General features: G+C 56.3%; 1 protein-coding gene across 1 annotated transcript; it reads left to right on the forward strand.

Annotated features, from left to right (window-relative positions):
- Positions 1–1,034: 1,034 nt before the first annotated feature.
- On the forward strand, positions 1,035–7,530 carry LOC131827954 (aquaporin-12-like). The gene is made up of 3 exons (XM_059168880.1): positions 1,035–1,641; positions 3,809–3,925; positions 7,328–7,530. Exons 1-3 carry the CDS (start codon positions 1,035–1,037, stop codon positions 7,528–7,530), a joined length of 927 nt encoding a protein of 308 aa, XP_059024863.1.
- Positions 7,531–14,801: the final 7,271 nt, after the last annotated feature.

The raw sequence follows: 14,801 nt of genomic DNA on the forward strand, positions 1-14,801 counted from the left end.
CCTCCTCAGCCTGGCAGCCCCTTCCCCTTGCAAGTTCCCCCCAACACCCCTTCCCGGAGTGGCCTCTGTGCTGTCCTCAGCCATTTCCCTGGGCCCATATGACCCCTCCACCAGGGCTTGGCTGCCCTTGAGGACCCAGTGTAGCTGCTTGATGTCTGCTCTTCCCTGAGCAAACTGCTGTCACTGTGGTGTGCCACAGACCTCCAGGCCCTGAGACCATGGACCCCTAGGTTTGTGTCCCTGAAGCCCGGTCAGTGTTGGGGACAGTCTCTGACAGTATCTCTGCCCTCAAGAACCATGCCCCACAGGGTGTCCCCAGGAGGTCTGTGCACAGGGAATCACTGCTCACGGAGGGAACAGGGAACGGGTCTTTTTTCCAAGGCCAATGCATTTGTGCGTCTGTCAGGAGACACTTGAGCTGCTCACCAGCCAGGCTTGCTTAGAGATGCATTTTTATTTGTCTTTACTGCCAGTCAGAAAAATTAACGTGTGTGGTGTGGTGGTTCAGCTCCCCGAGGCGTCCCCAGCAGCCAGGCCGGAGCACCCAGGGCTCCCTCCCTCCCTCGCATGGGAAGGCCCGGCCCAGCAGACAGCTGCCCACAGCACAGCAGAGCCGGAGATCCTCACCTGTTGGGGGGGGGGGGTGTGGGGGACAGAGCACAGGTGCAGGGAGCTGCCCAGCTGCGTCCCAGGAGCCAAGAGCCCCAGGGGCTGAATCACGGAGCTCCAGTGGTGGCTTTGAAGCTCTGGCCCATGTCCAGCCCCTGCAGCTGGGCGGACAGGCACCTGGTATGTCTCTTGCCCCAGGGAAGACGCCTGGCCACGGGGCATTCACTATGGAAGTTCCCGGTTCGGCTCCCAGGCCGGCAGCAGGTGTGGTGGGAGGTAGGGGCACAGGTGTGGCATTCGCAGGGCTGTCTGCCCAGGTGGCGTCTCCCACAGCTGCCCTGTCCTTGGGGCTGGGGCTGGGCCGGGCCCTGACACGTCAGCTCAGGCGTCCTGCTGGGCCCTGCTCCTCAGGAGCCCCCAGGCCAATGGCCGGTCTGAACGTGTCCCTCTCCTTCTTCTTCGCCACCTTCGCCCTCTGCCAGGCAGCCAGGAGGCTGTCCAAGGCCCTGCTCTCGGAGGGCACCTACGCCAGCTTCGCCCGGGAGGTGGTGGGCGCTGCCCAGCTGGGGGCCTGCTGCCTGGAGATGCGGGTGTTGGTGGAGCTGGGCCCCTGGGCAGGGGGTTTCGGCCCCGACCTGCTACTGACGCTGCTCTTCCTGCTCCTGCTGGTGCATGGGGCAACCTGCGATGGGGCAGCGGCCAACCCCACTGTGTCCCTGCAGGAACTGCTCCTGGCCGAGGCCTCTGTGCCCTGCACGCTGCTGGCGCTGGCGGCCCAGGGGCTGGGCATGCAGGCGGCCCGCGTGCTGACCCGGCGCTACTGGGCCTGGGAGCTCAGCGACCTGCATGTCCTCCAGAGCCTCATGGATGCACACTGCAGCTCAACACTGCGCACGTCCGTGCCCCATGGCACCCTGGTGGAAGGCGCCTGTGCCTTCTTCTTCCACCTGAGCCTCCTCCGCTTCCGGAACACTCTGCCTGTCTATAGGGTGCCCCTCACGGCCCTGCTGGTCACCTTCATGGCCTATACAGGTGAGACCTGGCTGCGCTCCCTGGGACATGTCAGAGCCTTTGCATCGTCTGGACACCCAGGACAGAGGTGGCCGCTGAGGGGGACCGCTGGCCCCTAGGGATGGTGGACAGCCCTCTTCTGGGAACTTGGTCGTGGCAGAATGGGGGTCAGTAGGACTGGACATAGTGCACTGGGGTGGGACCCTCAGCCCTGGTCAGCGCCTTCCTTCCCAGCTGCGCTGCTCCATGGTCCAAAATGTTCCTGTCCGTGTCAGGAGGTCTGCAGCCGGGGCAGGTGGGTTGCCCATGACATTTCTTTAAGGCCCAGCCCACCCTCTGGTCTGGAAGCTCTGGAGTCCTCTGCTGTCCTTTCCAAGAGTCCCAGGTCCTGCTGTTTCTTCCTCCCCTCTCCGTCCCTTCCCAAGTGGCTCCAAATGTCTCCAGAGAGGGCAGCATCCTCCCATCCTTCCCCATCCTCCCCCATCCTCCCCCATCCCCCCATCCTCCCATCCTCCCCCATCCCCCCATCCTCCCATCCTCCCCCATCCTCCCATCCTCCCATCCTCCCCCATCCCCCCATCCTCCCCCATCCTCCCATCCTCCCCCATCCTCCATCCTCCCATCCTCCCTCATCCTCCCATCCTCCTCCCATCCTTCCCCATCCTCCCCCATCCTCCCCCATCCTTCCCCATCCTCCCCCATCCTCCCCCATCCCCCCATCCCCCCATCCTCCCCCATCCTCCCATCCTCCCCCATCCCCCCATCCTCCCATCCTCCCCCATCCTTCCCCATCCTCCCCCATCCTCCCCCATCCCCCCATCCCCCCATCCTCCCCCATCCTCCCATCCTCCCCCATCCTCCCCCATCCCCCCATCCTCCCATCCTCCCCCATCCTCCTCTCCTCCTCCCATCCTCTTCCCATCCCCCCCACCTCCCATTCTCCATGCCTATGCCTGGGCCCTGGGCCTCTGGACGAAGCTCTCCTGGGGTCGTTCAGCCGCCATGGACACCACCTGTCCTTCCCACCTCGCTGGAGAAGCAGAGAGCTGAGCTCAGCTGCAGGATGTCCAGGCTGCTGGATGTCGCAGCTATCCCTGGACATGGGGATGGAGCTGGGCCAGAACTTAAGGCGCCAGGTTGGGGCTGTTGTTAAATCCCCAGGGGACTCCACCATAGTTCTGTCTGTGGGATCTGCTCCACTAGGAGGGCTCTCCAGGCATGGATGCCTCCTCCACCCCAGAGGACTGGTGTGCTGGGAGGGACAGGAGGCTGGGAGTGGGCTCCCTGGGAAGGGTGTGCTGTGGGACGTGCCACAGGTCACTCAGTGGGTGCCTCATGCTTGCTCAGGCCCAGGGCTACAACTGGAAGCCCACGTGTGCATTTGGGGCAGGCTAGGCCCAGTAGGGAAGAAACCAGCACTGAGGGCTGACTTCCTGAGACACTGTCCACGTTCTGGCACAGGACAGACACTGTGTGTCCAGGAAGGTACTGCTAGAGCCCACGTACAGGTGAGGAAACTGAGGCACAGGTGAGCAGACACTTGCCAGCAAGGCTCTGTGTCCAGACTGCCTGGGCTCCAGCCCTGGGGAGACACAGGGAGCTCCTGATTCAGCCCTGCAGCCATCCAGGACACCACTCCCAGAGCCTGGGCTCCACCACCAGCTTTAGGTCCTACATGGCCCACTCAAGGCCGCTGCTCCTTGGCAGTGGTCTACCCGGTCCAGGGCGAAGGGATGCTCGTGCTCTTCCATGTCTCCGCGTCCTCCCCATCCCTCCTCCCTTCTCTTGCTTCCTCTCTGGGCTCAGCCCTTCACTGCTGTTGCTCTGTCTCTGCCCTTGTCTCTCTCCCCATCTGTCCATCTCTGTCTCTCTCTCTCCATCTTTGTCTCTGTCCCCCTTTCTCTCAAGGACAACCTCCCACAGGCGGGTGGTGGGGAAAGTGGTGGAGAGGAGAGTTCATCAGGGGCGAGTGGTTGGGATGGGTGGTAGACGTTCGTGGAAAGACTCTTGTCCTGGCTGCTCCCTGATCCTGTGGAGCTGGCCTTGGCTGACAGCCCTCCCACCTGTGTCCCCATCAGCACAAGGGTTGGGATGGGCTGAGCTCCAGGCCCCTGGCACAGGGCTCCATCCCAAGGAGAGGCGGCTGCCGACAGGGGTCCACAAGGAACGTCTGTGTTTCCTTCCACAGCAGGGCCTTTCACGTCTGCCTTCTTCAACCCTGCCCTGGCTGCCTCAGTCACCTTCCAGTGCTCAGGGTCCACCCTGCTGGAGTATGCCCAGGTGTACTGGCTGGGTCCTCTGACAGGTAAGGGTCACTACAGACAGTTGGCAAGGCCATCTGTGGATGGTGGCTTGGGAGACACTCGAAGCATTCCTGGTGGACATGCCTGTGTTCCAGCTCATGGGTGGGGAGTCGATTCAGGGATGGCCTGCTCTGGGGTCCCTGATGTAGGTGAGGGAGATGGGGGGATCCTTTCAGTTCCTGTTAGGGACATCAGGGGTGGGGCCACTTGGTTTAACTTTTTTTTTTTTTTTTTAAGATTTTATTTATTTATTTAACAGAGAGAAATGACATCAGGGGTGGGGCCGAGTGGCCCATCTTGGTTTAACTTTTTTTTTTTTTTTTTAAGATTTTATTTATTTATTTAACAGAGAGAAATCACAAGTAGACGGAGAGGCAGGCAGAGAGAGAGGGAAGCAGGCTCCCCGCTGAGCAGAGAGCCCGATGCGGGACTCGATCCCAGGACCTTGAGATCATGACCTGAGCCGAAGGCAGCGGCTTAACCCACTGAGCCACCCAGGCGCCCCGGCCCATCTTGGTTTAGATGCGGTCTTGAGGGGCTGGGACCAGGGAGGATGGGGGCGGGGCAGGGAGGGCAGCCTCATGGATGCGCCTGGGGGCGTCTCACAGACCCTGAGCTGGGGCACCCGTGGCGGGAGCTACTGGAGCCTGTCCAGGCCACCCTGGCCTTGGGGTTTGCCAGCACCTGGTCTTAGCCCCTGGGCTCCCCGCTCACTCTTCGCACTTAGTGGATGGGTCTGTGGGGTCCATGGAGCTCTGGAAGTTTCCTCCACTTTCCTCTGAGGGAGCACAGCCCCAGCCTCCCCAGGGACTCCCAGGCAGTCAGCAGTCCCTGGAGTGATGAGAAGGCTGGGGTTACGATTGGTAACTTCACGGTCCACTTGAGCGAGGTCTGAGACATAGCAGTCTCCCCCTGTGCCACACATCACACCAGAGGTCCCTGAGTGTGGCCTGACTCGCCCCAGTGTCTCTACATCGCAGGTAGGAGGCATGCGCTCTCCACCCTCCCTGCGGGGGCGCCACAAAGGTCTCTGCGCACACTGGATGAGAACGCTGGGGTCTGAGAGTCCCACATAGCCCGGCCCCCCACAGCTCTGTGGGCCTGAGGCCTCCTGGGGTCCCAAGGCTTGTTCCCCCGGTCAGGGACGTCCCCATCTCTCGTGCTCAGTCACGAATTCGACAGCAGGGTCCGCATGGCCCGACGAGGGGCGTAGACGACTCAGGAACTCCTGGACAGCTTCCTCTTGGGGGACATTTTCCGTTTCTGGTCCCGGGTGACTCCTCCTTGGCGGAGCACAGCTCCGGGGGCCCTGAGAAGTGGTCCTGGCTGTAATCTTGGAGACCTCAGTGTCGGAAATACGTGTCTCTCTGACCCAGCTTGATGGCGTGTCAGGTCATGGATTAAAGTCAGGGTAGGGGTCCCTCTCCTACATGTGGGGGCCTGTGGTCTCTGCATTTGTTTCCTGGCGCCTGTAGCCCCAAAGCACTCGGCACGCAGTCCAGGTGAGCACTCAGACATGCGGGTGTGGGGGTCCTGCTCACTCTAAGGGCTAACAGGGCCCCTCCCTGACCTCCGGGTCTCTGGCGGTGGCCATCAGTCCCCTGTCCTGTGGCTGCACCTCTCCCCTCTCTGCCTGTCCTCACGTGGCATCTGCTGTGAGTCTGTCTCTGCGGCTCCTTGTGGTAGGACGCCAACCACACTGGGGTTCAGTCCACGCTTCTCCAGTGTGACCTCATCAGTTCAACCACTTAAGGATACAAAGATGCTTCTTCTTCTTTTTCCTTAAGATTTTATTTATTTATTTATTTGACAGAGAGAGAGAGAGAGAGAGATCACAAGTAGGCAGAGGCAGGGGGGAAGCAGGCTCCCTGCCGAGTAGAGAGCCTGACGCGGGGCTCCATCCCAGAACCCTGGGGTAATTACCTGAGCTGAAGCCAGAGGCTTTAACCCACTGAGCCACGCAGGCACCCCAAGATGTTGTTTTAAATAAGGTCACATTTGGAGGCTTGGGGAAGGACATGAATTCGGGGGGGGGATGCCATTTAACCCAGTAGAACCTCAGACTCCATAACTGCTGCTGTGAAGTCCAAAGCCATGAGGGTTTCCTCTGGAGACCTCGTGGGGGGAGCAGGGAGGAGGCTGGAAGGGCAGCACCCTCCGTACTCATGCCCACTTTGTCCTGTCCAGGGAGGGGACTCCCATGCTGGGGTGCTCCTGCTGCCCCAAGGCCACAGCCTCTTTCTGCCTCCCTCCAGGGTTGGGATGGGAACTGCCATAGGAACAGGGCTCCGGGCCACTGAGCTTGTCACACACCGTACAGCATGCCCTGCAGGTCAGCATGGGGTGCGTCCACATCCAGGGTACCTGGGTTGTGCCCTGCTGGAACTTGGGGGTTCTGTGGAACGAAGCGGGTTGCCTTCCAGCCTTCTGCATTGCCGGCTGGGGATTCTGCTCCCTGGGTCCCACTTACGTGTTTGTTGTCCCCTTGCTTTTCGACCTCCCCTGTGGCATTGGTCTTTCCCCACTGGTGGGCTGGTGCCCTTTACTGAATCCCTGTCCATTTGGAGAAGCTGGGCCACCGGTGATGAGGCATGGGAAGTGGGGGTGGCTTCCTGGGCTGTGACTCTCCATGGACACATGTGCCCAGGAGACCCTGAGCTCGTCACTCACCTCCCTGGGTTGTCCCTCCTCCATAGCAGGGGTGGCCCCAGTGTCCCACTGAAGGTAAGAGAGGCACGGTGAGTGAAGCATGGACGTGTGTGGGCCCGGGACCATTCTTGGGAGCCAGGGTGGCTGGGCCTCCATGGAGCCCGGTCCTGGCCAGGCCACCCCTGACCTTCTCAGGGCCCACACACTACAGTTTGTGTCCTTAATGGGTTCACATGAAACTTCAAATGTGCTCCCCTCTCCTGCCATGGCCAACACCTTGCCTGTGACCGGGGCGGCCATTCGGGAATACAGGATTCTCTGTCTGCAAGTTCTGGGAAGAGCCTGGGGACCAGGGGCTAGGCCCTGCTCCTGCCCTCAGCCCCCCTGCTTTTCCCTTCCTTGGTCCTCACCTCCATCTTGCCCACACCCTCAAAACAGCCATCCCCACGGATGACAGGTCACTCTCAGGAGGCAGTCCTGGGAGGAAGGAGGTCAAGCAGGCCATGCATGTGGCTCAGGACGTTGGTGCAGGGAATGCTGGGCCCGGGTCCCCAGAGGGTGGTCTGAAAGGACACGGGCTCCTGATGGGCCACCCCCTCTGCTGGGGAAGAGCCAGAGCAGACCAGGGCTCCCAGACAGAGACATGCAGGCTGGCCGAGGTCCCGATCTGTAGGATTCCCTGTCACACGGACAGTCTGGCGGAGAGGCCCCAGTGAGCCTCCTGGGCCAGTGGTCTGACCCTCGGTTTCTTGCAGGGATGGTGCTGGCGGTCCTACTGCACCATGGCCGCCTTCCTCGCCTTTTCCAGAGGAACCTGTTGTATAGTCAGAAGAACAAGTACCGGACTCCTAGAGGGAAGCTGGCCGCGGGGCAGAGAGACACCCCGATGCCTGCAGGGGGGTGCAGAAGCCGGGAGACCACACGTGAGGCGGGGCGGCAGCTACCAGGCTCTGGTTGAACCAGCATAGTTGACAGAGGCCCTGGTGGGACCCTGGGGCCCCTCTGAGCTGAGGGGGTCCAGACTCGCACCCCCCATCTCCCTGGAAACCATTTGTCAATAAACCATTCATGAAACCTGACTGTCTCCCTAGTCTGACAGAGGCTTCTGGAAGGGCAAGCAGAGATGAGACCAGTCCACAAGGGAGCCTGGGCTGAGTCACCTCCGTGTCCCACAGGGTGTCTCTTGCCTCTTTTTTTTTTTTTCAGAATTAGAACCAAAGGTAAAAGCTGGGAGGGTGGGCAAGAGGTCCGGGGTGCGTCCCCCGGGGCCTGAGAAGACCCGAGGGGAGAATTCGCATAGAAGGTGCTGGCTGTCCTGGACACACCCAAGATCCCACTGCTAGGAGAGGCTGGAGCAGCCTCCTCCCGCTGAGGCTGCAGGGGAGTGGGCTGGACACCCACTAGCACCCCACCCTCGCAGCAGCTCGGCCGTGGCTCTGCAAAGCCAGGCAGAGCCCTGCCCATGACGGGGCCTCCTTGCTAGGCTGAGAAGAGCCATCTCCTCTCAAAGACCAGAGCTAACCTGGAAATTTCCACCCCAAAAGGAGAATGTCTTCCTCAGCTAGGGGTTCCTGAAGCCCCATTCCGAAAGTGAGGCTGGCAGGGTCTCCAGCCCAAGGCTTCGCCCTCATCTCAGGCCAAAAAGGGCGAGAGACAGAAAACAGGGAGGTCCTGGGTGAGCTTTTCTCTCGTGAGGAGGCCATGACTTCCTGCACTAGTTTCCCAGGGGATGGGAGAGAAAGAACCTCCCACCCCACTTCCTGTGGCTGCCCCTTCACCCCCTTTAAATCCTCTCCCCTCCCACCCATCGGTCTGGGCCCCAGGCTCCCCTGACCCTCCTCTGAGTGGCCACCCTGGGAGGGGTCAGTAGGGCCCCCGGGCTGATCCTGACCACCAACCCAGTGTAGCTTCTGCAGGGCTTAATGGGGCTGCATGGAGTCTTCTAGAAGAAGGACCATGAGCACACAGGGGTGGTGCAGGGATGCGGACCAACCAGCTCCCCTCCAAGGGGATCTGTGTGGGATAGGAGGCTGGGGGGCCACAACAAATGTCGCAGCCCCAGGAAGGAGGAGAGGCTCCTCAGGGTACCCCAGACCAAAGGCCAATGGCACTTCTGTCCCCATAGAATGTCCTTGCAGTCTCGGCACAAATACTTTCAGGTCAGAAGCTTCTGGTGCTCCCTCAGCAAATTCAACCAGTAAATTAGTACAAGACAAGTGAATATGCAGACATTGCAATAAAGTATATCAGCAAATTATTAGAATTCTTGGAGTTCAGGATCTTTATTTTGGAAAGCATTGTAAAGTAAACTCCACAAGCTTGGAAGCATACATTAAATTTAAGGAACACTGCATTTGCTGGAAAAGAACACAGTTTTTAATACAAAGCTTTGATGAACTGACAATTTAAAAATTACCGGGGGGGGGGGAGTTTAACAGGAAGGATGCAAGAGTGGTTCAATGTTGGGCCGTTCGTTCTTTAATATAATTTACCCTATTAATTGACTGAGGAATGAAATCGTATAGTTATCTGCACTGACACTTAAAAGGCATCTGGAAAAAGAAAACATCCATTCCCTGTCCAAAAAGGAGGTGACAGATCATGTCTTAGTCACAGACAGCACGTATGACCAACACGGCATCTCGCTCGGTGGGAACAGACCACGGACATTCTGGCTGAGTCAGAAACACTGCCAGGCGCCCACATCCCATCGAGGGTCAGCGCCCAGGACACGAGCTGATGCAACTAGATGAGAGGGAACAATGAGAGGAGTCGCATTCCTGTTGGCAGATCACACAATAGTTACACAGGAAACAGACGAGGCAAAATCTGACACGGGCTGTAAGAGATAGCTTGTTAATGTAGCAGAAGCCAACACTAACAGGCGAAAGACGTCCAGGAGGCTTCACACAGCCAGCAATGAGCAGAAAGGTAACAATGACAGCAAAGCTATAAAGTGCTTAGAAATTCATTTAATAAGGAAGGCACAAAGCCTGGGTCCAAAGAAAATTTTTAAACATTTCTGAAAGATTTGAAAATAGGGAAACTCATTCTTTGTTCTAAGATATCCCAGATATCCAGGATATCCCAACATCCTAAAGATGTCCATTCTCCCCAAGTTAATATACACATGTTAATAAACAATAATAATAAAGTTATTAGCATATAATTATATAATATAGAATTATAAATATATAATAGTAATACTGTGAATTGTGTAAGACTGATGAATCACAGACCTGTACCCCTGAAACAAATAATACATTGTATGTTAATGAAAAAATAAATATCTGTATTCCTAGGAAAAAAATAATGGAAAAAATATAACAAATAATAAAACCAAAGTTGTTTTTATGCGAAACACCAGTTCTTTTCCATCAAATGCAGTGTTAACTTACCTGTGAAAACTTGAAAACAGGATAAAGTTCTTTCTAAACTTGGGAGTAGGGGAGATCTTTCCAACCAGGACAGAATATCCAGAAACAAGGAAAAGCATTGATTCCTCTAACAATACCCTAATAAAAAGGAGACTGGCATAGGGCGAGACATTGTAACAAAGTCAAATGACAAATGCCAAACCAGGAAAAAACAGTTTGCAACCTTTGTCACAGACAAAGGGCAAAAATTAACATACAAAGAACTCTAAAATATATTTTCAAAGGGGTGCCTGGGTGGCTCAGTGGGTTAAGCCTCTGCCTTCGGCTCAGGTCATGATCTCAGGGTCCTGGGATGAAGCCCCGCATTGGGCTCTCTGCTCAGCAGGGAGCCTGGTCCCACCCCCCTGCCTGCCTCTCTTCCTACTTGTGATCTCTGTCTCTCTGTCAAATAAATAAATAAAATCTTATTAAAAATTATTTTCAAAAACAGAAAGAAAATAAAAAAGTAAAACAACAGAGGGTTCACAGAAAAAGATACATGGGTGGACTTGGACACAAGGCTGCAGGCTCGAGATCGCTCATGGTGGAAGGAACGCAGGCCGTATCGGGTACCAGTTCTCCCTCCCAGGCGGCTACAGATATAAAGCACCGAAGTTTCTCTGCATGGAGATGTCAGGTCTTTGGGAGCACGCATGGTGGGCCTTGCAGAAGAGGTGAGAAGCTGCAGAGCAGCCTGGAGTCTGGCAGGAGGACACAGCATCTGAATTCTAACAAAATCTTGTTCTCAGCCTGGCCATCATTTAGGAGCTATAGACCCGACCCACCCCTTCCTCGAGGCCCAGCCCAGGTGACCGCATGCTCTGACCCACCCTTCCCCGGGGCCAAGCCTGGGAGCAGGCCTGGGCTGTTGAGGGAGGGGCAGGCTGCCTCTCTGTAGTGGAAGCTGGTCCCCAGCAGCTGAAGAGAGGCCCAGAGGGCTCCTGAGCATCCTTGAGAGGACAAACCAAAGCCCAGGTGGCCCTCAGCTCCTCCTGGCCCAAACTGGGAGTACAGTTCCAGCCCAGACCCCAGAGCTGGCATCTTACCCAACCTTGTGGGGGCTGTGGCTTTCATGCAGGCCCTGAAGCCACTTGGGCGGCCCTGGGACTTGTAGGCAGCTCTGGGCTGGATCCTGCAGGGCACAGTGGCACCAGCCCCGGGCCTGCCCCGGGGGACAGCCAGGGGGGCAGCTCTAGCCCAGGTGCACGTTAACACCTGAGGGTCACAGTGGCAGGGCCTCCCCAGCACCAGCCCCTAGTGCTGAGTGCAGGCCACGTCCCCTGCCACAGAGACCTTTCCTTGTCCACAGGGGTGGGCCCTCATGTTGAGCATAAGCACACACCGGCCCTCCATGGCCGGGTCTCCCCACATTTCAGACAACCGACGTTTTACCCGCCTGTTCCAATCCTCTATCAGACCATTTCTCTAAGAAGTACGTTCTTCGGTCTGAAAAGATGAACTTGGCAGTGCACATCGGTGTAGAACCTACTCTCCTGCTGTCTTACTGCGCCCTGACCATCCAGTCACCAGTAAGCAGAGCCCAGCCTATCCTGGGCAGGACCCCCTGCAGCCTCCTGGGGCCACCAGGCACTGATCTGCTAGTCAGCTCTGTGCCTGCAGTGCACCCCTCAGGGAACCCCGCAGCCGTCTGCGGTCTTGGGCTGCCTCATTGGCAGACATTTTGGGGACGTTGTGAGGCTCAAGGGTGTGAGGGGAGGGCGTCCAGCCTCTGCCCCTCTCCGCGAGGTGGCAAAGCTCCCACATGCCCTCAGCTCACCGGCCAGGGACCGGGTCACGCAAATGCGCTGAGATTCGCACTTGCAGTTCCAATCACCTTCTGACAATGGAAGGGAGCTCTTCTATGGGCACCAGCATGTCCTACTTGGACGAGGCCCGTAAACACCATAGATGTCCAACAGTGTGCAATTCTATTCATGGACTGACTCAATTTTACCTTCTTTTGATGAAGTCCCAGAACCTAAGTCAGGTTCGGTGGGGTGAGGAGGTTCGGAGCCGACGACTAAAGAAAGAATTCTTAAGACGTCATTGGTGCAAAATGGTGGTTTATTAAAGCACGGGGACAGGACCCGTGGGCAACCTAAGTCAGGTTCGGTGGGGTGAGGAGGTTCGGAGCCGACGACTAAAGAAAGAATTCTTAAGACGTCATTGGTGCAAAATGGTGGTTTATTAAAGCACGGGGACAGGACCCGTGGGCAGGCGGAGATGAGGCTGCCCCAGGTTGTTAGGAGTGGTTGGTTATATACGCAGGAGTTGGGTAGGTGAGGACAAAGGGGTATTCAGAAGGGCTATTGGGGCAAAGAATACTATCAGGATATTGAAGGCTTAGTTACTATTAAGTAAAGACAATTGAGAGTCTCCTGGTGGAATGTTACATTCCTGCTATCAAGCATCCTTGTTAATGAGATTTAGGTTTAGAAGAAATTTAACTTTATTTACTTTTCCTTCTACCTCCGCCTCCTTCGGTTTTTATGGAGGGGAGGGTGACATTAGGCTTGAGAAACTGAGTTCTGTGTCTTTGGAATTTGGGCTATTGATAAGGTAACTTCTTTGTTTGTAAATCTCAAGGACATTTGCAAACCAAGGGAGACTCCTGTCTTGTAGGATTGTGATCTTAGCAAGTTAACTATTTATCATTTTATGGCAGTCAGGGGTGCCTGAGGAATGCTACACCTATGGAGGGGAGCGGATGGAGGGGGGGGTGCAAGGCGCCAGCTCTTGCTTTGTCCTCAGCCAGCCTCCTGCTCCCTCATCACTTTGGTCAGAGTTTTGGCCCCAGATGCAGCCCGATCACCTTGGAACTGCTGTCCACACAACTGGCAGCCCTTTGCTGGCCGAGAGCCGCTCACAGGGCCCGTGCACGCACAGCAGGGGAACCTCGCCACTCCTCAGGGGCTCTCTGCTCACACATACGCGTACCTGTTGGCATTCCCACAGTAGCATGCACCTGTCCAGATATGCAAGTTAAATGTTCACCTGGTGGACTCCTCTGATCACCGGGCTCCCACTGCAGTGTTTCTGGGGCGTCCTGCAGGATGTTATGGGCATTTCGGGTTTCAAGATTCTGTCCTTCGGTCATTCGCCATCTCTATCACAACCCAGTAGCCTGGCTCTCAAATGGGAATTTTCTGGTCCGGTATCCCCGTGGTCGCCACACTGCCCTTGGCCGTAGTCGTTCGTCCTCCACCCAGGGCTGACCTGGAGAATCTGTCCTTCTGCACTCCAGCTTCTAAGGGGGCAGTGATGACAGTGGCCATTCCCTTTTGGCCCACCAGATGTCCTATATGCTTTCAAAGGAATGAATTCCGTGGGCTTGGGCCATCTTACTGGCCCCCACCAAGCACACCCAATAAGTGTTGGCACAAGGGGGCATCGACTTGCCTTCTGATTTTCCAGTATCCATGCGGCATCTGTCCCCACCGCACGCTCGGGGTGGCAGACACAAGCCGGTCACATCAACACTGCAGTACTCATCAGACGTTCACGTCAGTGCTAACTAACCCCACCTTCCATTCTCAGACCCCACCCCACCCCGTCTACCTCCAGCTGCTGTTGACCCTGCATCAGTCGGTTCTGGAATCAGTGCGTGGGGCTCCCGGGCCCACAAGCCCCAAAAGTGAGTCCCTCTGAGGGGCCCACCTTCCTCTGAGTCCACTGCTGAAGATGTAGGACCGTGGCCAGACCACTTCCTTTCTACTAAAACATCTTGATTTTTGCCTTCGGTGTCACTGCTATTAAGTGACCACTTACGGCTTCCACCGGAATCTCGCAGCTTGTAATTCTTGGACGATGTCCTCAAGCCACAAGTGACAGTTACGAGGGCTAGGGCATCATTCTGTCTGTGGGGAGTGAGTATTTTGTTGTTGCTAACACACGTAATCAAACAACCCAGCAACACAGCCAGGTTTTTATCCTCTAAAATAAATCCAATTTTTTTTCTTTTTCAGTTTTATTGTTGTTATTAAGTGTACGATGTCCCAGAGACCTGAAAGATGATAATTCCAAGGTGGTGTTTTATAAATGTGTGTTCTACACGCGTGAATCTTAGTGAATAGTCTCCACCTTGGGTGGTTTCCAGACACCAGAACCTGCTCTCGCTGCTGTTCCGTGGTCTCTCACACTGATCCAGAATCTGTGAAATGCAGTCCCCAGGCAAAGCACGTCTGTTCGTCTCTCATTCGGACTCTCTGCTGTGGTGAAGGGACTCTGAGATGGCTCGAGCGGAGGCTGGACAGAACTGGAATTCTGGGGACAGCGGTGTGCACGCGGGACGTCCTGTCCCTTTCCACAGTCCTGGTCCCAAGGACAGTTTCTGGGGGCACCCGGCCTTCAAGGCAGCGGACAGGAACTTGGATGTGGACTGATGGGTGCGTTTGCTCCAGTCAGGAGACTGACAGGTTCCACCAACTAAATTTCAGTGAAAAAGCTGGGGAAACGCTGTCAGAGTGGGTCATCCTGATGAAGTCCCAGAACCTAAGTCAGGTTCGGTGGGGTGAGGAGGTTCGGAGCCGACGACTAAAGAAAGAATTCTTAAGATGTCGTTGGTGCAAAAGGTGATTTATTAGAGCATGGGGACAGGGCCCGTGGGCAGGCGGAGATGCGGCTGCCCCGGGTTGTGAGGGGTGGTTGGTTATATACGCAGGAGTTGGGTAGGTGAGGACAAAGGGGTGTTCAGAAGGGCTATTGGGGCAAAGAATACTATCAGGATATTGAAGGCTTAGTTGCTATCAAGTAAAGACAATTGGGAGTCTGGTGGAATGTTACATTCCTGCTATCAAGCATCCTTGTTAATGAG

The sequence above is a fragment of the Mustela lutreola genome, chromosome 3 (genome assembly GCF_030435805.1).
Source record: "Mustela lutreola isolate mMusLut2 chromosome 3, mMusLut2.pri, whole genome shotgun sequence".
In the NCBI taxonomy this organism is placed as follows: domain Eukaryota; kingdom Metazoa; phylum Chordata; class Mammalia; order Carnivora; family Mustelidae; genus Mustela; species Mustela lutreola.